Here is a 24,366-nt window from a genome sequence, read left to right on the forward strand (position 1 = left end):
GGGGCCACCAGCCCGTGTGACCATTTTCAAGAGGTTCTGGAACTCCGTTCCACCGTGTTCCTGCTGAAAGAAAGCCCTGGTTAGCAGAACAAAATGCCCTCTGGGGAACATATGGCAAGAGATAGGCCTGCAGGTATATTGGTTCCAGTCTGCTAAGGGCTTTAAATGTCATATAACCAGTACCTTGAACTCGACTGGGAGCCGTGCAGCCGACACAAAATATCAATTAAATAGAAATTTGGAGTGTCTCTGGAAGCAGCCATTCACAGATGATCCTCCCCAGGGAGGCCTTGCTTCAGGTATCAATTTATTCACAAGGCAGAGTGATCTCTCTACAAGAAGTGGGGCTTTTTCAGCAGCTGCCCAACAGTGGAACGTCTCATGACTTGCGTTTCTAGTGCTTACCTGATTTTTTATGGGGGGGGACTCCTTTTTTTGCCTCTTTTTTAGGCTTTATAAGTTAATCCTTTTGGTTTTGAGTAATGTTTTTTGCTGTTCCAGCTCTTTGCTGTCCCCCCCCCCCCGTAGATGTGGCTTTCTTTTTTATGCTTGTCATCCACTGCTTTGAAAAACCAAATAGAAATCTAACGAACGTTGAGACTTTCTGTACATCTTGGCAGTTGTGAGCGAATGTACTCTCACTGCTTCCTCATTCTGTGTGTTTCTGAACCAGGTAGATCCTTGCGATGTCGATAGGAGGCCCACAAGGGAGTGTGTGGTTGCGTGTGTGCAAAATCTTACCTTCTCTTATATGGCCGATCTCCAGAGCGAGATGAATAGCTTCCAGTTCCTCTGGCACTTAACCCCTTCCCTCCAGGATTTTATAAGCTCTCAACAGCACAAACAGATCAATTTCCTGATCTTCTTCTGTTCAGATCATTTTCATGATCTCTCTTCCTCTTTTAACCTCGTTCTCTCCAGGTTTGCTGGAGCATGCAAAGTCCTCCTTGGGTCGACTTGCATTACTTTCCTTTAATTTAAGGAAGTTGGATGTATACATGTTTTTAAATATGTAGAAAAAAGTATTTTATTTACTTATCTGGACAGTTTTTGAGGTATGTAGAAACCACTAAAACAAAACAATCAAAAGGACTGGTCTCAACAATCTGAAAATACAAGGGGACCGCAGGTCCCAGAAGACCACACTAACAATATAGAATTGTATTGTTCAAAGTGCTAGTGCAAAGTGAAATTTTTTCTTCTTCAATAACTAATAATCTACTCCATGCATAGATAATCAGACCCAATGCTCAATAGTCCAGTATAACAGTTCCAATTCCTAAATGATGAAAGGCAACAAGTTCCAATATGAAATCTGTAGTCTCTTCTACAGAAGAAGAAACAACAGATTTCATATTGGACATTGCATCATATGAATTCAGTACTCTTGTTGCCTCTCATCATTTAGGAATTGGAACTGTTATATTGGACTGTTGAGCATTGGGTCTGAATATCTATGCGCGGAGTAGATTATTAGTTATTGGGGGAAAAAATTTTCACTTTGCACTAGCACTTTGAACAATAAAATTCTATGTGGAAACCACTGTCTTGTCTGTGATTTTGCTGGTTTTGTGAGTAGCATAAGTCACCTACTTTATTATTAGATGCAGTAAATAAAGAAGGACGGTTTAGAGTTGGACATGGTATCCATACTCTCATCGGGACCTGTCGGTAGGACTTCCTCTTTCAGTATTCGGAACTGTGGTTCATCCAAAGTTAAACGTGTTGCTCGGGTTCTTTAAATGCTTGCCAAGCTTTCTGGTAAACTAGGTCTCTACCATATAGACCGTGGTGTGTTTCTGGGTGAAAGCATTCATGTGCATACTTCAGGTTCTTAAATTCAGTGGCTGGCTGCCATCCTCTTTAAGATCTTCAGCGTTTCTTTTGTTGCTGACACATGAGAGGTTTCTGCATGACCTGGTTAGGTATTTCAGGTCAAGCTACCCATCATGCCTAATTGTGTGACTGTTTTCCTTGGGGCTTTAATACTCAAAACAGCTGCAGGTAGCAGCAGTTTGGAAGGGCTCGTTCTTGCGTGCGGCGCTTCACTCTTTCTCTGCAGGGCACTTTCCCCGTCAGGTTTGTACCCTGCAGCTGCTCTGTTGTCCTCTGGGGGAGGGATCCAGGCTTTTGCCCCAGTTGGCAAAAAAAAGCAACTTGGATGAAGCAATTCTGAATTTTAAACATGGCCTCCAGGTAAAGGAGATAATGTTTCTTCCCTCCTCCTTCAGATCCCAGATCCCAGCAGCTGCTTTGGGTATGTAGCATAGCACAATTTGGGTGCAGCTGCTCCAGAAAGCGTCCCCCTTCAACCTCCACGGCATTAAGATCCCCTCCCGATTCCAAACGAAGAGACCGCGTGATTCCAAGTGGAAAGTCTGAACAAGGGACACTGGCTTAGCTGGAGCGTGTTCTCCTTTCGTGTGCCTGGGAGAGAAAAGAACAAAGGGAATGGAGGTGGAACGTCTCTAAATTCCTTAGTAAGGGGAGTGCCCGTTGGCTTCTTTGGTGGGTAAGGTGGTAAGCAGAGGTCAGTTGGCATCACAGCTTGCCTGTGAATGGGAATGGCCTTGCTGGAATTCAGCCCCCCCCCCTTCAGCATGCCAGGCCGGAAGGGCTAGAAATGAGCACACATTGCGCTACTGGTTTACGACAGTGCTCCGTACTGTGGTGTTGATGGTGATGGAAAATGCCGTCAAGTCATAGTTGACTTATAGCAACCCCTGTTGGGGTTTTCTAGGCAAGAGTCTAAAAGAGGTAATTTTATCATGGTCTGCCTCTGCAACCCTGGTCTTTGGAAGTGTCCCATCCAATTACTAGCCAAAGCTGACCATGGTTAGCTTCTAAGATCTCACGAGATCGGGCTTGCCTGGGCTAACCAGGTCAGGGTCCTCTGTATTGGAGTTGACTGTTAATATTGCTGAACGGCAAGGGAGGCTGAGGGCGGTTTGACAGCCCTGAGCTGGATCCAGTAATCTGCAGAGGCAAGTATCACAAATCTTTTCTGCATTCCCTTCCCTCTAACAGTTCTTTCCCACCCTGGGAAGGTTTATTCCCAGAGTTGCAGGAGTCATGCGGAGTAATAGCCATACAAATTGGGAGGCAGCAATGGGAGGGAAATGAGGGCAAAATTTCTTCCTCCTGTCTCTTTTATGAGCTCTGTCAGAAGAGCCAAAGACAATTTTGTCCCCTTCATGCAACCCACCAACACTGAGGATAAACTTTCCTGTGTTGGAAAGGTCTGTTGGGAGGAGGAAAAATCCACTGCCGCGCATACTTATTGTTGATGGGATGCTATATCCAATCTGTTGCAATGGAGTCCCAATGTAAGTATGTATTTGCAGCCCTCTAAGGCACGGGTACCCAGTCTTTTGTACAGCAATGAATGCTTAAAATTCTTCAGTGGAACTTATACCCCCTGGTCCAATGATCTGGTGATTTTATGTTCAGTTGTTTTGAATTTCCATGAAAAAAAAATGTACCTTGTGAAATAGGCCTCAAGTAAAAGCAAATATAATTCTACTTAAATTGCTCCTCTGTTGCCTCCCCAAATCTCTTCCCAACCCAAACGAAGCCTCAGTTGAATGCAAGTTTTTTTACTCCATTCTGTTTCCTGCAGAAGATATTGGATTGCCAACTCTGGGTGGATGGGAAGGGTCCTGAAGGTTTGGGGAGGGCTGTAATGGCAGAGAATCCACCCTCGGAAGCTGTCATTTTCTCCAGAGGAACTGATCCTTGTAGTCTGGAGAGCAGTTGCCATTTCAGGAGGTCTCTGGTCCCCACCTGGAGGTTGACATCCCAAAGAAGATGCTTTGTACTTATTCCCCTCTGAGCATAAAATAAATATCTCAAATTAAGCAGGAAGTTTGTCTCCAGCCTTCTATTTTAAAAGGGTGACCTGTTGTTGGGTAATTCCTGCAAGTATTTCAGGAAGGTTCTTTTGTCTGGGCTTAGGTCCAAAGACCTGAACCATGTGTCTAAGAATCAGTTACGTAAAGGAATTTTTGCGGAAGTGGTGTATTAGGGAAAAGCAACAGCCTTTTTTGTGTGTGATAAAGTTACAGAAAGAGTGCTTGAGCTTTTTTTTGTCAGAAAACAAACATTAAGATGTATTGTCGAAGGCTTTCATGGCCAGAGAACGATGGTTGTTGTGGGTTTTCCGGGCTGTATTGCCGTGGTCTTGGCATTGTAGTTCCTGACGTTTCGCCAGCAGCTGTGGCTGGCATCTTCAGAGGTGTAGCACCAAAAGACAGAGATCTCTCAGTGTCACCACTCTGTCTGATCTCTGTCTTTTGGTGTCTGATCTCTGTCTTTTGGTGCTACACCTCTGAAGATGCCAGCCACAGCTGCTGGTGAAACGTCAGGAACTACAATGCCAAGACCACGGCAATACAGGCTGGAAAACCCCCAACAACCATCAAACATTAAGATGCTTAATCATTTTTATTTTCATTAGGTTCCTCTTAAAAACTCAGATATCCTTTCTTGACTAAGAACTTGAAATTACTTTCCCCCTTATCAGAGCCAAGCGACAAGTGACGAATGACACTTGCCTGGCAAGTGAACAGACTCATGTGTATTCTTCCCTGTTCATTTGCCATTCACTTGCTCTCCACTTGATCAAGTGGAGCGCAAGTGAATGGCAAGTGAACAGGGAGGAATACACGGGAGTCTGTTCACTTGCCAGGCAAGTGTCATTCGTCACTTGTCGCTTGGCTCTCAGTTTGCCATTGAAGTAAAGAACTGCCCAACTTTTGGAAAAGATCTTTGCAATCCTGCCTACGATGGGAGAGTCTCCCGCTGGAATTGGGGATCTCCTGCCGCTGTTAATAGTAGTAATTGTGATCTCTTTTCACTAGAGGTCAAGCAGCGAAGCTGCGTGCTGAAGACCTGGACTTCTGCCTCTTGAACTTGCTTAGCAATATAAACGTATTTTTTTTCCATGCTGGAAAAAGAAAGCAAGATTAAACGGGACTGTCTGCCTCTGTCATTGCATGATTTGCTGCCTGTTTGAAAACTACAGTTGCCTCTTTGTATAGGTAAAAAGGCTTTGAACAGTATTTGTGCAAGATTTAACTTTTAAAAAAAATTCTGTGTAACCCCCCCCCTCTCCCTGTGTTCTAGGAACAAAGGACCTTGTTGTGAAGGCACAAGTATTAGCTGGTGGCAGAGGGAAAGGAACATTTGAAGGTGGCCTGAAAGGAGGAGTGAAAATAGTCTTTTCGTAAGTTGTACTTTTAATTGATGAGTAAACAGTATTTTTTTTGGCCTTGGGCATACACTGTTTACTGGAGTTGTTCCAGTATGCATGACTGTTTAAATCAGATCCACTTGAGCAGTCAGCTCTGAGCTGGGTGGAGAACCACCAATATATCTCATTTACATCTGCAGATACTTCGATCTGTGGAGCGGGGCCACATTTTTATTTTTTATCCCTTTATACTGCTTTTTTGTATGTCTTTATACTACTTTTATTCCTTTATACGGCGTCTTTCACCCCCAGGGGGACCTAAAGAGGTTTAAAACGTTCTCCTCTGCTCCATTTCCCCCCTTTTTTTCCTCACAACAAACCCTGTGAGGTAGATTAGGCTGAGAGGGAGTGACTGGCCCGAGGTCAGCCAGAGAGTTTCCATGGCAGAGTGGGGAAATGGCTCTGGGTCGCCCAAAACTTAGTCCATCACTTTAGCCACTACACCACACTGACAGGTTAGCTGAAAAATTTGAAACCTTAAGAGAAAGGGGGTGCGTTATAAAATCCCAAAAAGGGGCGGCAGGGGAAGGGGAGAGGACTAGGGGCCTCCTCCGCCAGCAGACATGGAAACTGCGGGGCTGGATGAGGGCAGATTTGTGAGGACAAGGAGCCTCCTTGCTCTTCCGTTTCCAGTCTTGGCGGTCAGCAACTGAGGGAAAAGTTTTGGGAGGGCCGCTGAGGTGACAATGCTAGAAGCTGGTGGGTAGGTCAGAAGGAATGAGAACAAGCTGAAACTTAATCCTGACAAGATTGAGGTTCTCTGGATAGTAGAAAGGCTGACCGGTGATGTGAGATCTCCCCTATCTTGGATAGGGTTACACTCTCCTAGAAAAGTCAGGTTCACACCTTAGGAGTACTGCTCGACGCAGCGGTCACCCTAAAAAGCTGGGTGGCTGTGGCGGTTCAGAATGCCTTTGCTTCAACTAATGCGTCAACTGCATCCGTTTCTGGTTCTATCAGATCTAGCCACACGATCCATGACGTAGTTACCACTTGACTGGACTACTGCAATGCGATCTGCTTGGGGCCACCCTTGAAGACTGTTTGGAACTGTAATTAGTGCAGAATATTGCAGCTAGACTACTGGTTGGGGCCAGATATTGGGAACAAGAAACTCCAATATTACAACAACTGCACTAGCTACCAATCCTACCAATTTTTTGTGTGCCAGTCCCAGAGAGGTGACCTGGGCCCCTCACTCACCGGCTTCGGGGGACAGCTGAAGACTTGTTTTATTTAGGACAGCTTTTTAGTTATACTTTTATCTGCTTGTTTTATGATACTTGCATTGTAAGCCACCTTGAGCAACTTTGGAGGAAAAGTGGCTAATAAGTATGTTAAGTAAATAAACGAAAGGGGTGGGCGTAGCAGTGAGGAGAGGGCTGTGGGAACAGAGATCAGACTGAAGAAAGAGGACAGAGCAGGAGGGGAAGGGGGAGAGGGGACCAGTGTTTGGGGGAAGGGGGAAGGAGGAGGATGGTGTAGACAGAAAAAGTTGAGAGGAGAAGGTGGCAGTGAGAGAAAAGGGTAGAGCAAGGTAGCTGGTGGATGTCAGAGGTCCGAGGACAAAGCAGGGACCAGTAAGAGGATTTTCCTGTGAGTTTCTCATTGGTCCCTGCTTGTACTTGCTACATTTAATCAAACAATATAGAAGAACATACACCGCTTCAAATGAATACTCCACAACCTGTCAAGCTTTCTGTAGAAGAATATTGTATAAGGGTTTTTTATATCTAGTGTGACCTACATACAAGATGCTAACTTTCATATAATCGCGTAAGTGATGGTAATAAACTTAGACAAAGGTTACATTTGATCCAGAAATCAGTGGGTGACCCTGGTTAGACGGGTAGACTCTGTGATGAATTTTAGACTGAGTGTATTGGATTGGAATGCAGTGGTGTTCCTTTGACTGTGACATGTTGCAGGGCATCATGGCCCTATTGCCTACGTGCCAAATAGACTCCTTCTAGTACTAGACAAGGCACAATTGGTGTTGTCATTACTTACGTGTCTTGTTATAGTTTTGATTCCCTCCACACATCAAAATTGTTCATAACTTTGTGTTTTCTCAGCAACCATAACAACCTTCATTGGCTAGTTTTAGGATGCTTTTATTTGGTAAAATGTAATAAAGCTTGGGTTTTTGGCACTTAATTATCCAGAATGCTCAGATAACTGGCATTGTCGGAGGCCAAGCTTCATTTCTCCTCCCTAACCAGGCCGCCATACCTGTGCATCTTTTGGGCGCATGTATGCCCCACTCTTGCCACTGCAGCTGGCCAACTTGAGGCCTCTGTCCATTGCTGGGCATCGGACAGCTGATGCTGCCATCTGACCTCATCCTTGGATACTCCTGAGCCTGCCTCTAGCTGTTTGAAGTAAGCCCTGCTGGAGGGGCAGCTGGCTTGCCAGTTGGCCTGCAAGAGTACTATTGTTTTGTGGCTCAGGATGTGGGGGAAAGACCCAGCAGGTATGAGGGTGGCGCCATGCCATTTCCAATGGAGTGGGGTTTGGTCACTGCAGATTCCTCTGGGAAGGGAACAGCGCAGAGCAATAAGCTTGAGTAGCCAGCACGTTTGGTTAAGCAACAGCCCCTGTTTTCCATCAGTTCTGGCTTTTACTGTATGGAATAATACTGGAAAATTCTGGAAAATGAGGAACTAGCTCAGCAGGCTGGCTCCAAAGAGTGGCACTTCTGTTGGTGAAAGAACAGAGGACAACTTGCTGATTTCTGTACTCCCACTGTTGAGCACCTTTTTGCCCCTGTACTATTCCTGAGCCCCTTCACACACACACACACACCCACACCCACACCCACACCCACACACCCAGACAGCGGAATTTCAAGGGGCTGCTGCAGTAGTGGAGGACCAGAGAGTCCTGTTCCTCCAGCTTCACTCATATGGAAGTGCTTTGGATCCAGCTCGATCTGTGTCACTCTCCATTTTATGACTATTCTTTCAAAGATTGCAGTAATGTAATTGGTTAATGAAAGATGGATTTTGACTTGAGCCCTAGAGAATCAATTCCTGGTACTGCAAAATATTTTTCTTTTGTCTTTTATTTAAGTTTGAAAATATCTATTGTAGACTGAAGAGGATGCGAAAATTTAAATTTTGCCACGCGTACGCTGCTTGTTTAATAAAACTGGAATTTGACTGCATTTTGTGAAGTTACTTTAAAGAGAAGTTGTAACTGAAATAGAAAATACTAAATTCCGTACATGTTTGTAAAAAGGGTGAAGGTGCCCTGTTTTTGAAAAGTGCTGAGTTTTGGGTACTAGACTCTCAAGATTGTGTTGTATTTTCATTATATATTGTAAAGAAATGGTTACAGTCAGAAAACTGGGTTGTGGGGGGAGGGAAACAGATGCGTCTTTATGGCTTCACAATTTCTGGACGTTTTTTCATCTTGAGTTGTAGAAATCCTAGTATTGCTGTGAGTACATATTGAACGTGACTCTCTTTCTCTTGCTTTAGTCCAGAAGAAGCAAAAGATATTTCCTCCAAAATGATTGGCAAAAAACTGTACACAAAGCAGACTGGAGAAAAAGGCAGGCTATGCAATCAAGTATTTATTTGTGAGCGAAGATACCCGAGGAGGGAATACTATTTTGCTATAACAATGGAAAGATCATTTCAGGTGAGTTACCTGTCATGAGGAATTCTGCTTTTAGAATTCTCTGGTATTGATTAGAATGAAAACACAGCTGAGTTCACGATGCTTGCTTGTAATGGAAAGTATGAGGGTAGCCCCCTTTGTATTAAGGCTCAGCAAAACCATGTTTTTTGTTGTTGGTATGTAATTGGAATGTGATCTGTCAAATGTGGTTGATGCTATTTGCTCTAGGATGGTACAACGGAAGGTATAGCTAGATAAAAGCAGTGTTAAATATGCTGCAAAGCAGGGCTTTTTTTCTGGGGAAAGAGGTGGTGGAACTCAGTGGGTTGCCCTCAGAGAAAATGGTCACATGGCCGGTGGCCCCACCCCCTGATCTCCAGACAGAGGGGAGTTTAGATTGCTCTCCGTGCTGCTCTGGCGATGCGGAGGGCAATCTAAACTCCCCTCTGTCTGGAGATCAGGGGGCGGGGCCACCAGCCATGTGACCATTTTCTTTTTTTTTTTTTGAAAAATTTTTATTGGGTTAGAATCCATTATTTCCACATTTACATTCGATTTTCCCCAATTTTTTCATCTCTAACCCCCTCCCTTTCCCCCCCCCTTTTTGTTGACTTCCAACAGCTTTCCAACCCTTTGTCCCCTTTCCCTTACTTTTATTAGCTTCCTCTATCTAAAACAAATATATATTCTCCATTATTCTAAGCAGTACATCCTTAACTATTTTTAACATTATATGCCCAAACTGTAAGCCTTTGTTTCCATCTTAGATAAACAATTTATCCCAATTTTTCAATTTCAGGTATTTCTATATATCATAAACCATATAGATCATACATTCGTTTATATCAAACAATTTGACTTATTCTCTATATATATTACTCATTCTATCTTTTTATAATAGTTCTATATATCTCTCCTCACGTAGTCAATCAATTTGACCCATCTATATCTTCAGACATTCAGTTTGGTACAAAACTTGTCAGAAAAAAAAAGAAAATATTGTTAGTTAATCGCTCCTTATATTTAGTCCTTATAATTAATTATTTTCTCTATGTTCTGTTTGTTAACCTATGTATATCTATATATATGTCAATCTATTAATCTGACTACTTATTAATTCACATTTATCTCTTCTCCCCCCGGTAAAGTCTCCCCCCTCTACTTCAATACTTCAGTAGTTCTCAAACTGCCACAGTTTTCCTCCCACCTCCCATTTCTTCTCCAGGTATTGTTTCAGCTTCTCCCAGTCTGTGTTGAACTGCCCTGAGTCCAGATCTCTCAACTTTCTTGTCATCTTGTCCATTTCAGCCATATACAGCAATTTGTAAGTCCAATCTTCAATAGTTGGCACTTCTTGTACTTTCCATTTTTGCGCATACAAAAGTCTAGCTGCTGCTGTCATATAAAATATCAACGTCCTGTGTTGGGCTGGAATTCCCTCCATTCCCAAGTTCAGTAGCAGGAGTTCTGGGTTCTTATTAATTTGAAATTGTAAAATTTCACTCATTTCTCTTATTATTTCCCCCCAGTACTGCCTGGCTACCTCACACGACCACCACATATGATAGAGGGAGCCCTCATGCTTCTTACATTTCCAGCATTTATTAGAAGTATTCAAATTCCCTAGCGCAATCTTCTTTGGTGTCATGTACCAACGATAGATCATTTTATAAATGTTCTCTTTGATATTAATACATGTCGTTGTCTTCATTGTAGTTTTCCACAAGTATTCCCATGCCTCCATTGTTATTTCTTTATTAAAGTTTATAGCCCATTTCACCATTTGTGTTTTAACTATCTCATCCTCGGTATACCACTTCAACAGTACTTGGTATACCTTGGATATTCTTTTCTTATCTTCTTTAAGAAGGGTCTGCTCTAGTTCCGAATTCTCTATTCGTATACCTCCCTTTACAGAGTCCGAATTATATAAGTCTCTGATCTGTCTATACTGGAACCAATCGTAGTTAGGTGATAGTTCCTCTTGTGTCTTTATTCTAAGTTTGGATGCTTCAGTTTTAGTTATTTCTTTATACGTTAAACATTGTTGTTCATTATCAACAGCTCTCGGGTCTATCACCTCATATGGAACCACCCACAAAGGGGTTCCTTCTTGTAGATAAATTCTGTACTTCTTCCAGATTATGTATAGACTTCTCCGAACAAAGTGATGCAGGAACATCGAGTTGACCTTTACTTTGTCATGCCATAAATATGCGTGCCATCCAAATATTTTTTTATATCCCTCTAGGGCTAATAGTTTCTTGTTCTTTAATGTCATCCATTCTTTCAACCAAACTAGGCAGATTGCATCATGATAAAGTCTCAGATTGGGCAGTTGCATTCCGCCTCTTTCCTTTGCATCTTGTAAAACTTTCACTTTCACTCGAGGCTTCTTGCCTGCCCAAACAAAATCTGATATTTTCCTCTGCCATTTTTCAAATTGTTTGGAGTCTCTGATGATTGGTATTGTCTGTAGCAAAAACATTACTCTTGGTAACACATTCATCTTAACTGCTGCAATCCTGCCCAACCATGACAAATTCAATCTATTCCATTTAATCAAGTCTCTCTCTATCTGAGTCCATAGTTTTTCATAATTGTTTTTGAATAGATCTATGTTCTTTGCAGTTAATTCGACTCCCAAATATTTCACTTTACTTGTTACTTCACAATCCATTATTTCCATTAACAATTGTTGTTTCTGCTTAGTCATATTTTTGCATAATATCTTTGACTTCTTTTTGTTAATGAAGAAACCTGCCAAGTCTCCAAACTCCTTGATCTTATCTATCACTCTTGGCATGTTCTCCAATGGGTCCTCTACAATTAACATTATGTCATCCGCAAATGCTCTGACCTTGTATGAATAGTCCTTTATTTTTATTCCACGAATTTCATCATCTTGACGTATTTGTATCATCAGAATCTCCAATACTAAAATGAACAACAATGGAGATAACGGGCAACCTTGTCTTGTTCCTTTACTTATCGTCAATTTCTTGGTCAATTCATCATTCACCACAATTGCTGCAGTCTGGTCTCTATAAATTTCCTTAATTGCTCTGATGAATCTTTCTCCCAATTGTAGCTTTTCCATAGTGGCAAACATAAAGTCCCAGTTTAAATTGTCAAACGCTTTTTCAGCGTCAACAAAGAAGAAACCAACCTCTTTGTCACCACGCTTGTCATAATATTCAATAGCATTGATCACTGTCCTTAAGTTGTCTCTTATTTGTCTGTCTGGCAAAAAGCCTGCTTGTTCCTCCTCTATGACTTCCGAGAGTCACCCCTTCAATCTCTCCGCCAATATCTTCGCAAAAATTTTGTAGTCATTGTTGAGTAGCGATATAGGTCTATAATTTTTCACATTAGTCAGGTCTTGGCCCTCTTTTGGGATCAATGATATATTCGCTTCACTCCAAGTTTCTGGAATCCTTTGATCCCTTAAAACCCCATTCATCACCTCTTTTAGGAATGGTGCCAGTTCATTAGCCATTATCTTATAGAATTTAGCCGTAAGTCCATCTGGCCCTGGCGCCTTTCCTAGATTTGCAGATTGTATTGCCTTACTTATTTCCTCGTCAGTTACTTCACTATTCAACTTATTTCTCCAAGCTTCCGAGATTTCTGGAAGTTTGGTTTTCTCCAAATATGACGCTATTGATTCTTTGTTTACTTCTTTTTTATTATACAGCTTAGCGTAAAATTTATAAAAGGCTCTACTAATGGTAGCCTGCTCCAAATACGTTTTGTTATCTTCGCAAATTTTATTTATTATCTTCTTTTCCCTTTTCTTCTTCAATTGCCATGCCAGGTACTTCCCAGGTTTATTAGCACCCTCAAACGCTTTTTGATTCAGTCTTTTGAGATTCCACTCCAATTCTTTATTGCTCATTGCTGTTAGCTGTTCTTGAAGTATTTTAATTTCCTGGTATACCTTCTTTTTCCCTGGTCTCTTTTTTAGCTGTATTTCTTTGGCTTTTATTTTCTCCTCAATCTCTTGTCTTTTCTCCTCTTTCTTCTTTCTTGCTCTACCATTTAAGTCCATTAGTATGCCCCTTACAACCGCCTTGTAAGCATCCCAAACTTTATTGGTTGGTACTTCTTTATTCACGTTGTATTGTATAAAAAACTTTGTCTCTCTTCTCAGTATTTCCATATTCTCTCTTTCCTGTAACAAGTCCTCATTTATTCTCCATGCTTTCCTTTTTCTCTTTTTTCCAAATTTCCACATAATTGGGTTGTGATCTGAGCCTACCATAGGCATTATTTCTACCTCCTTAGTCCATAATGCTAAGTCTTTTGAGGCCCAGATCATATCAATTCTTGATAATGTAGAATGCCTTGCAGAATAAAAAGTAAACTGTCTGCTTTTAGGATATTCTCTCCTCCATACATCTTCAAGAGTCTCTTGTTGAATCAACTCAAAAAAAAGCTTTGGTAATAGTCCTCTTTTCTTTTGTGCCGTTGTAGTCTTTTTGTCTAGTTCCAAGTCTGTCACTCCATTGAAGTCTCCAGCAAGAATTATCTGGTCGTATGCAAGATCGTCTAAATGCTTCCTTAAATCCTCAAAGAAGCTTTCTTTTGCACCGTTAGGTGCATAAAGTCCGACTACCAACACTCTCTTTAAATTCCAAATACATTCCACTGCTACAAATCTAGCTTCCACATCTCTCATAACAAATTTTGGCTGTAGCTCCTCTTTTATGTACAACACCACTCCTCTTTTTTTCTTGTTGGAGGCCGCTACATATTCTTTGCCCAATTTTCCAGATTTTAAATATTTTACATCCTGCTTTCTGATATGGGTCTCTTGCAAACAAACAATGTCACATTTTTGTTTTAGTAGCCAGTGAAAAGTATTTTTCCTCTTATTCGGTGAGTTTAGTCCATTTACATTCCAAGATAATACTTTACACTCCATACTCATGATCTTGTTGGTAAGTCTTTTTCATTGTCCTTAATAAATCGCTCCATCTCTCGCTCAGATCTGATGCGTTTTTTGGCCCCTCCAAACTCAAAGGACACTCCTTCCGGTAACTCCCATCTGTACCTGATTTTCATGTCCTTCAAAATCTGAATTAGCACTTTATATTTTTTCCGGTCCAGTAACACTGATCTGGGCAGTTCCTTCATTATAATAATCGTCTTGCCATCAATCTCCAATGGATCTTGAAACTGTTTTGTCACAATCCTCTCTTTCATATTTCGTGTTGTAAACTGCACAATCATATCTCTTGGTAGTTTCCTCTGGGTTGCTATTCTCGAATTCACACGGTATGCCACATCTAGGATAGCCACAACTTCCTCCTCCTCCTTCCCCAGGTACTCAGCCAACACCTCAGTCATCTGTTCTTGCGCTGACTTTCCTTCCACTTCTGGCAAGCCACGAAAACGTAGCTGCTTCTCCATATGTTTAGTTTCTGCAACTGACATTCTCCCCTTCACCAATCTCATCTCTGTTTGTTGCGTGTCTGCTAAATTCTCCATCGCGTCTTCTACTGTTTTAACTCTCTGCTGCGTTCCTTGTAATTCACTTCGTATTGTTTCCATACCTTTTTTTCACTTCTGACAGCTCCGATTTTACTGTCTGTGTAACCTCTTTAACCTCTTTTATCAGCTCCAATTTCGTGTCCTTAAGTTCTTTAATCATATCTAAAAGTTTTTTGTCCAGGTTTTTATCCAGGTTTTCTATTGCCGATTGCCACTCTTTTTTTGACATCGTGGGGCTTGCTTTAGCTCGCTCCCACGAATCCGCTCTCTTCCTTAACTCCGTGGCGTAAAATTTAACGTTTTTCTATTTTAAATGTCCCGGTCTTCTTATAGAAATTAAGTTTTAAAGAGTCCAAAATGTCGGGCGTCTTTTCTCTATGGTTTCTCTATGATTTTGTAATCCAAGATGGCCTACTTCCTCTTCCGCTGAAGCCGCGACCCTTCCCCTTTCAAAAATGGCGATTCCCTACTTCCTGCCCTCCAGCAAGGGCCGCTTCTCTCCAGCCACTCTATTGTTATTACGCACTTCCTGTCTCCCGTCTTCCCACAGCAGATCTCGCGATGGTGTCTTTTTCTCACAGCTCCAAAGCCACAGGTATTCAAAACAATAGTCCCATTTCTTTAATAACTTCTTTAAACTTAGTCTCTTTTTAAATTCGATTCCTGCCGAGTCTTCCCCTCCTTTTCACTAGTCTGTTGCAGTTTAAAAATCTACTTTTTTTTCCTCTCTGTTTTTATCAATCTGTCCCGTCTCAGAAGATAATGATCTTTACCTTCTCTTCACTTTTCTCGGGTTGTAATCGCTGTTTCGATTTTAAGTTCTCCTCTCAGCTTCTTCCCCCAATCGATGCTTGGGTATGTAGGTCTTATGCCAGCCGAATTGGCCCCAAAACTGCCGCAGAGATTATAGCCGACCCGTCGCAAGGTGGGACCTCAAGGATCGAGGGGAGACTCGTTGTGTAGAGCCCCCCCTCGTCCGAGATCTAGCTCACCCTAGGGTCTTGAGCGTTCTTTGCCTGCTCCCCACCTGAGAGCAGTCGGCCGCGGGCTATTTTCACCCCGCCGGCCGGTTAAAACGGCAGTCCGGTCAGCTCCGCCAGTGGAGCTGCGTTAGACCTCCATGGATCCCAAACAGGAAGTCGTGACCATTTTCAAGAGGTTCCGGAACTCCGTTCCACTGCATTCCCGCTGAAAAAAAGCCCTGCTGCAAAGTCTCTAGTAAGGGTCATACATGTAAAGTCAAGTCTGAGAAGTGTTACCAACACTTCCCGAGTTTGTTCTATGCTCAGACATTTCAGAATTCAGGGACTCTCAGTCTTTGCAGTGAGAGAGGAAAACCGCTTAGAAACAACTCTCATTTTGGGCCCCTGAATTTAAGAGGCATCTTTCTTGGGAGTTGCTGCCAAAGTAAACCGTCCATCCCGTTCTTCTCCTACTCCCGCAAATTTTAAAAAGCAAGCAGGGACTTCATAAGAGTTTTTCTAAAGTAGACAGTACCTGCTATGCATCAATTGCAATGTTCTTATACTAAGCTGCTTTTTGAAACTGGGAGGCTTTCGAAGTCCCTGAGTTCAATGTATTGTCGAAGGCTTTCACGGCCGGAGACCGATGGTTGTTGTGGGTTTTCCGGGCTGTATTGCCGTGGTCTTGGCATTGTAGTTCCTGACGTTTCGCCAGCAGCTGTGGCTGGCATCTTCAGAGGTGTAGCACCGTGCTACACCTCTGAAGATGCCAGCCACAGCTGCTGGCGAAACGTCAGGAACTACAATGCCAAGACCACGGCAATACAGCCCGGAAAACCCACAACAACCATCCCTGAGTTCAGTTTTTCTGTCACGAAGCTGCATTGCACAGTACCACCCCCACCTCAGTCCATCTATGTGACATAGACTGAGGTTTCATTGCGAAGTACGTTTTTCATTTGTATCCCTTTTTTTCTAATTCTATCACTAGATGGAGCCATAAAGCCAGTTTGTGTGTGATGAAGTTCTTTTTTTCTCTGTATTCCTGCCTGAATCTCTCAGCGTATCTTGTTGACCCTAAATCCTCCAAAAAAAAAAAAAAAGTATTACCACCAGTCAGGATGCTAAAACTATCCAAAGACATCTAATCTTATTTTTAAAGAGCTTTTTTAAAAAAACCACTGTTATCTGGGTTTTATCCTCATGAGACTATTAATGCAATAAATAAATAAATGAATGGCCCAAAGCGGAGTACAGGCAGAAGAAATGTGAAGGATCCCACATAGTTTAATGTGATTCGTTATAAAAGAAAATCAGAACTAACGTTGCATTGAAAGGCAAAAAATAAAAATGCCGGGAATCAAGGAACATACAAAATCATATGCTTGCTTCTGCACTGTCCGGCTAGAGTGCAAGGCAAGGGAAAAAATCCCTTTAAAAACGTGACTTCCAGTCTTTCAAGCCATTTCAAAGCAGAGTCAGCCGTGTGATCTTGGAACAGAGGCCAGCAAGAAAGGGGAAGTCTAACCCACACTTTTGCAAGCTGGCAGCAAAGAACGTGCCTCCTGCCTAGAAACGCACTGTGCCCCTGCAGCATGAAATCTTCTTGTGTCTAGCACCCTCTCAACGAACAGAAACCGTTAGTTGTTGTCCCATCTATTACTAATAAATTTCCCCCCTAAAATCCACTGGTGAGGATTGGGACAGACAGTAATGTTCATTGCACCAAATTGCCTCCAGAGGAGACAGTCGCCTCGCGCTAGATTTTGACCTTGACGCCCTGCCGGTGGTAAGGTATTAAGCTAGCAGATAGGGCCTGTGACCAGAAGGTTGCTGCTGCTGGAGACACCTTCCAGAACAAAGTAAGTTTGAAGACTTTGGTGGTTGTAATTGGGAAGAGGCGAGTGAACCAAGAGACTTTGTGGTCTGGCGATTTCCCATCCTTTGGCTGAAGGAGTTGTCAGTGTTCCCTGAAGCAGCATGCTAATGACTTCCTCCTGCATAATAATGGGCAGCTCTCCAGCTATACTCCAAGCAGCAGAAGACAACCCCTTTTGTTTGCTTCTCGCCTTTTTAACAGGCAATTTGGAGGCAGTCCGTTCCGACGCTTGCTCTCCACGGCTGGCCTGCGCATGCACACGTGTAGTTTGTACACTCAGAGCCTCGCTACAAGTGACATTTTACACGTGAAGGATAAAGGATCGTTTTCGCAAGTCTTTCTGGGAACTGAAGTTCCTCTCCCCCACCCCTTTTCCTTTTATTCCTTCCCCTCGCTGCCTGAAGAGACAGAGAAAGCCTGCGGCAACAGCAACTTTTGCAAATCGTTCCGCCAGTCACAAGCCTGCTCTCAATGATCTTTGGGGCAGGCAGCTGCAACTTTCTCAGCTTTTTCGGGAGCATTCCCCCCCCCCCAGCAAGACGATTTGCAAAAGCTGATGTTGCCATAGGCTCTCTCTGTCTCTTCAGGCAGCGAGGGGAAGGAACAGAAGGAAAAGGGGTGGGGGAGAGGAACTTCAGTTCCCAGAAAGACTTGTGAAAATGATCCTTTATCCTTCACGTGTAAAATGTCACTTGTAGCGAGGCTCTTAGTCTAAAATTCATCACAGTGTGCTCCTCACTGAAAAGGAGCTGCAGTATCCAACCTCTGTTTACTTACTTGTTTTCTCAGGCAGAGTCTCTGTGTGTTTATAACATCCCTGAATTCTCCCCTGCCTATCCCCAAAGACTAAGTTTGTTTTAAACTTGTAAGGTATGTGTTAATGGTAACCAACAGTGAGATCCCATCTGACTGTGTTGTGGCTTTCCCAAACATGGATTTGGATAGGCAGCAACTTAGAAGGCATTTGGGGGTGATAGTAAGCAAGGTTCTGTATCCAATCTTCTATCCAGGACTGAATTAAAGGGCCTCTATTTCTGTCCCAGTATAGAACCTAGCCTTTATTTATTCTGTGAATGGGAGTCCTTTATGCTAACAGGTACCAGACTCACATCAAGGTGGTATTGAAATGTCCATTCTTGTGCCATGTCAAATGCGTAACTATTTCAGTGTTTCTTTTGAAATGTCCAAATGTCACTACTGCAACTTTTCTCACCATCGAAGGGCCCGGTGCTCATTGGCAGTTCTCAAGGTGGTGTCAATATTGAAGATGTTGCTGCTGAGAACCCTGACGCAATCGTTAAGGAACCTGTTGACATTGTGGAAGGCATCAAGAAGGAGCAAGCTGTCAAGGTACTGAAAAGCGTGCCAGTTTGGTGTAGTGGTTAAGAGCGGTGGGACTCTAATCTGGAGAGCTGGGTTTGATTCCCCACTCCTCCGCTTGAAGCCAGCTGGGTGACCTTGGGTCACAGCTCTTATAGAGCTTTCTCAGCCCTACCCACCTCACAGGGTGATTGTTGTGGGGATAATAAAGGCATACTTTGTAACCCACTCTGAGTGGGCATTAAGTTGTCCTGAAGGGGCGGTATATAAATCGAATGTTCTTGATAACGCTAAACCAAACCAAGAGTATAAGCAGGCATGTGTTCACACCAAACTGTATATGCTCCAGGAACATGATAGGTGGAGACATGCAGAACTGGAAAGTGACCGACCCTGTGCGGTGGTCTTTTTCTTTTCAACAGCATTCCTTCCTTCGCAAGCCTCAGCAGGTTAGCCTGCATCAGCCATATGGTGATATGACAGAACAAGCGAAATGCGAATGGAGTGTTCAAAGGGGACCTGCAACAAAGCGTTGCCAAGTGTTGCACAATCCCGCATATGTTTTAATCCGTGTTCAGTGGAGCTTACTCCCAATTAATTATGCATCAGGTTGAGAAAGCAGCTGTCCTGTCAGACCTTGATCTTCAGAGGAGCTCTCTTAAAGGAACGTGTTTCCCCTTAGGGCTGCTTTTGTGTCAAGAGCTGCTCCTTGCTCCCTCCCCTTAGCCCTTTGGGGAGCTGTCCCTTTAAAATCACTCAGATGAGGCATGGGGCTTTTGGAAGTTTGGGCTGATGCAACAGGTGCCCTCCAGATGCCTGAATCAAAAGCAGTCAGACTGAATACGCGGCTTAGAACCCTTTAGCACTACTCAGCTCAAAATCAGGGCTTGAAGTCAAACATCCCCGATCTTCCACTAAGCAGTGTTACGGAGTTTTAACCCCCCGCCTTGTCTGCCCATGGCTTCTGCCACTGCTTTTACAGTTGGCACAGGCCAGCTACTTTATTAGCAGATACGGTAACTATTTGAGCATCTCCAGTTTCGTGTGCTGTCGTAGCCTTGTTCATATGTTACAGTGAACACATGAGCAACCAGTTCATATGTGACACAGAATGCACGTACAGCCTGCATGTACATCAGTGTTGTGAGAGCCAGTGCATGTTCCTGTTACAGATGAAACTAGATAAACGTGGGGCTTAAATCTCAAGCTTGGCTATAGTTGTGGTGAATGTATCATGAGAATTACTCATAAGAGTCTGTTCTCCTTTCCCCCCCTGTTCTCAGGTGGCTGAAAAAATGGGATTTCCTGCGAACTTAATAGACGAAGCGGCTGAAAACATGATTAAGATATATAACCTGTTTATTAAATTTGATGCCACTATGGTAGAAATTAACCCCATGGTCGAAGATTCAACAGGAATTGGTAAAGTACCTTCTTATTGGCTGATAATAGTGACTTTGAAAGCGAAATTGTGGGTGCTTGTATAACTAGATATTATCATTCTTCCGGGGCAGAGTTAAACTCTCAGAGAAAATCTCCTTTGAAAAATGTTCTTACAGAGATATGATCAGGTTGTACTCTGGCCTCGAAAGGCAGTTTTATACCACGTATTGTTGTATAAACAACAGAACACTGCTTAGGTCTGCCCGCAATGGCTGTAGATTTCTTGGTTTGTAAAAAAACCTCAATTCTTTGTGACGCGCTAATTGGATGAATGACACGTTGCGCTTGCAAACCAGGATTCCAAATCCTTGTTCAATCCTGACTTTACTAACAAGAATCAGACTGTAACGCTTTAGTTCACCTGATTTGGCAGCCACAACTGATCGTAGTTTGTCATGTTACCAGGAAGTCTTCTGTCTGCTAGACATACACTTGGCGTAAAAGGCGCACAGAGGATCAAAGGCTCAACTTGCGCCATCTTTCCCTAAACCAGAGGTCTGCAACCGGTGGCTCGGTATGGAGCCAAATATGGCTGTTTAGAAAACAAAAATGAAATCTTTACAATGTATTGGAGGTGTAAGTGGGATGTTAGAATAACCAGTACGTGAAGGGAATGGCAGGCAAAGGTTTTGCAGGGCCTCAAGGGCTTCTTAGAGATGCTTTCCAGAAAGGGAAAGGATAGAGGCGGATGCTTGCCAGGAAATCAAGTACGAACCATGGACAGATTTATGCCAGAAAACTAAAACAACTGTGCTTCTGTGTTCATTATTTACTGTGAGAACCCATGTGTGCCACATCCTCATAAAGAGCTAACAACAACCAGTGCAGAAGCTTTATGGATTATTAATTAACGTGACGATGATCAGTAATGTTTAAGTTGTGTAATTTCAGTTCTGCAAATGGGCTTTAATTTAAAACTTTATTTTTATTTATTTAAATGGGCTCTCTGTTGATCTCTCCCTCTGAATGTTGACAGGGTTTGGCTGTTTAATTGTAAAATGTTGCCGATCCCTACCCTAGATTTTGCTTCAGACCTAATTTAGATGTCAGTCTTAAAGAACACTTAGTCAAATCAATGTCCCTTTCCCAATCTTGATCCTTGAAGATTGCCTTTTCTTTTCACTATGTGTGTGGCCTATGAATATGGGCAGGCATATGATATGGAGGAATTCACCTGATCCCTGTTAAATGAGAGCACTTGAGCACATTACCACCAAATATCTAAAAATGTACAGGAAGAAATTTAGTTGGCCTGTGCTGCAGAATTGTGTTGCTTGTGTAGCAAGTGAGAAAGATGCCATTCTTTAATTTTCTTCCCATCGTGCATAACCCAGAAAGGTTTTAGCCTGGCCAAACTCCTGATATGCTAGCTTTCTGCTTGCAGGGGTTTTTAAAAAACTGTTTAATTCGTTCCTCTGCTGTCTGAAATGACAGTCCTTTCTCCCTTCTCATTTGGCCCCTTACTGGAAGAAAAGATCTCATATTGACTTGTGCGGTGCTGCCATTAGCTGCTTCGTGAAGTCCCATGGGGTGCCGCCACTCGATGGCTCCTTATCAACACACATGGAAGTAATGACGTCATAATTTAGATTCTCCTTCCAGAACATAATTGAGTTCCTTCAGCTCTAAAAATTAACCAACCTATAGTTTAAGGAAGGCAGCGTAGAACAGTACAAATAAGCCAGATTTTTCTTTCCTTAGTAGAAGAAAGAATGATTATTCTTAATGCTGGAGTCTAAAACTTGGTTTGTTTGCCTTCCAAGTGATGTGTATGGACGCAAAGATAAATTTTGATAGCAATTCGGCTTATCGTCAGCAGAAAATCTTCGGCTTGCAGGACTGGACCCAGGAGGACGTGAGAGACAGGGATGCGGCCAAGGCGGATCTCAACTACATCGGGTTGGACGGCAACATCGGCTGTCTGGGTATGTAGGCTGGGGGCAGCGAAGTGGAGAGCTCGAAGAGTGCGGATGCCCGGGAGACTGATTCTCAGTGTCTCTCTCTCCTCCAGGGAGACTGATTCTCAGTGTCTCTCTCTCCTCCCAGGAGACTGATTCTCAGAGTTCTCTCTGTCTCTCTCTCCTCCCCCCCCCACTTTCAGTGAATGGGGCTGGTCTGGCAATGGCCACAATGGATATAATTAAGCTCCATGGAGGCACTCCAGCAAATTTCCTTGATGTTGGAGGCGGTGCTACAGCACAGCAAGTGACAGAGGCCTTTAGACTTATCAATTCTGATAAAAAGGTAAGAACACCCTTGCTATACAAAGGCCACCCTCCATGTAACTTCGAACGTATGCCTTTGGGGCATTTGTGGGCTGAAAGGCAGGACAAGGGGATATGTTGGTATGTAAATCTGGGGGCAACACATGCATATTGGCTGTTGAAAGCTTTCAGTTAAGGGTTTGCAGCAAAAAAATCTAGATCTGGGTTTCAGGGAAACAAAAAAAATTGGTGCAGAGGAGTTAGCCGTGTTAGTCTGTGGTAGCAAAATCAAAAAGAGTCCAGTAGCACCTTTAAGACTAACCAATTTTATTGTAGCATAAGCTTTCGAGAATCAAGTTCTCTTCGTCAGATGCATGGTACAGAAATCTGGATAAGATTCTCTAATCCTGTCTGGCAAGATTAGAAAATCCCAGATTTATTTGGTCATTATTTTTTATGGGGAAACCTATTTGGGGGCTGTCTGGGGAGCTGGGGTGGTCATTTTTAAAGAAAGCACCAAATTTGCAGGGAACCTGCTGCTTACTGTCCTCTAAAGAATGCCCAAGTTTCAAGAAGATTGGACCTCAGAGTCCAGTTTTATGGGCACCTGAACAGGATGCCCCCAGCACCTCTCCAATGTATCTTATGGGGGGAGGTCAAAACTGACTCCCACTGCAGAAAGACACTGGGGCAAGGCTGCTACGGCCAAGGCACGCTCCCAAATGCAAGTTCGTCCCAGAGAAATTCCAACAGAACAAAACTGAAGCCAGGTAATGGATGGAATTTCCCCAGAACCAAAGTGATGGGAGTCCCCCAAGGAAGTCCAGAGTTGTTATGCAGAGGAAGGCAATGGCAAACCTTCTCTTCTCTTGCCTTGAAAACCCCATCAGGTGGGACTTCATGGGGTCAAAATGAGTCGGTTGTGACTCAACAACATCTATTCTGTTGTTGCATTCATACTCATACATTAAAGGGAGAGGAATCTGATATCCTTCCAACGAAGAGAATATTTCATTATTTCGCCCCCACCCCACCCCTACTCTTCTGCACAGGATCAGGAGATTGACAGTATGTTAGGGAGGTGGAGGTACTATTATTTTGTTGTCACTGGCTAGTCCATCTATCATCAGCCAAAGCAGTGATTAGGACCAGTCTCCTGCTTTTTCACTGAACCATTATGACTTACCATATTATTTTCATCTTAACATTACTGTTTACTTGGCTGAGCTTTTCGGGATTTGTGCATGCAGAGGTATGCATGGCTTTGCTTCTCCTGCTGCGACACTGTTCCTTGAATGAGCAGTTATTTGCTGCAGACAGTGGGATTGTGCCCTCCATGTACATGAAGAATGGCGCACATGTTCACGCATGAATGAAACTTGGATTTTGAGCACAGACCTAATAGAACCCCTTCTGGCACTACCAGTCACATTCCTATGGCACTGTCACCTGTGCATATGGAGAACCAGTTTGGGGTAGTGATTAAGAGCAGCAGGACTCTAATCTGGAGAGCCAGGTTTGATTCCCCACTCCTCCACTTGAAGCCAGCTGGGTGACCTTGGGTCAGTCACAGCTCTCTCAGCGCTCTCTCAGCCCCACCTCCCTCAATAACATACTTTGTAAACCGCTCTGCGTGTGCATTAAGTTGTCCTGGAGGGGTGGTATATAAATCTTCTATTATTATTAATTATTAATTATTAATTATTAATTATTAAATGGAAAATGTCACTTTGGCACTCCTGGCTTCCAAAGTTGAAAAAGAGACACCCCACCTCCCCCCACCCCCCAAACACATAGCCAGTTCTTGTTTCAAAAAATTTAAAATCATTTGCATGTCTTCAGCTCTTGCCTGTTCTGTTGCCCGGTGTATCTAGGCACCCAGTGCCAAGCAGATTCTCAGTCATTTATTATTGCAGCAAAAGCCGGTAAAACAAAACCAATCTGAAATAAAAGATAAGTTATCACATCAGGGCATAGCAATAAGATCAGAACATTAATGAGAGAAAAAATAATACAATAAAAACAATGAAGATAAAAAAGATTTTAAAAAATTGCAAAAGCAATTACACCATATTTTCAGCTCAAAGGAGTCTGCATTTCCTAATGGCTAAAGAACAAAACCTGGCCACGGCATAAGTCACTGAGCTCTGAGTGTCTTCTAAAAGGAAATTGCACAAGATTTCTGGT

At 43.0% G+C, this 24,366-nt stretch overlaps 1 protein-coding gene across 1 annotated transcript in view; it reads left to right on the forward strand.

Moving 5' to 3' along the window:
- The window catches only part of SUCLA2 (succinate-CoA ligase ADP-forming subunit beta), a 44,853-nt gene that overhangs the window by 15,445 nt on the left and 5,042 nt on the right, over nucleotides 1-24,366 (forward strand). Inside the window, exons 3-8 of the mRNA XM_054987861.1 lie at nucleotides 5,125-5,224; nucleotides 8,734-8,896; nucleotides 18,434-18,562; nucleotides 19,816-19,954; nucleotides 21,739-21,900; nucleotides 22,077-22,219. Coding sequence (XP_054843836.1) covers nucleotides 5,125-5,224; nucleotides 8,734-8,896; nucleotides 18,434-18,562; nucleotides 19,816-19,954; nucleotides 21,739-21,900; nucleotides 22,077-22,219 — 836 coding nt within the window. The remainder of the gene's footprint in view (nucleotides 1-5,124; nucleotides 5,225-8,733; nucleotides 8,897-18,433; nucleotides 18,563-19,815; nucleotides 19,955-21,738; nucleotides 21,901-22,076; nucleotides 22,220-24,366) is intronic.

Source organism: Eublepharis macularius, chromosome 1, assembly GCF_028583425.1.
Source record: "Eublepharis macularius isolate TG4126 chromosome 1, MPM_Emac_v1.0, whole genome shotgun sequence".
NCBI lineage: Eukaryota > Metazoa > Chordata > Lepidosauria > Squamata > Eublepharidae > Eublepharis > Eublepharis macularius.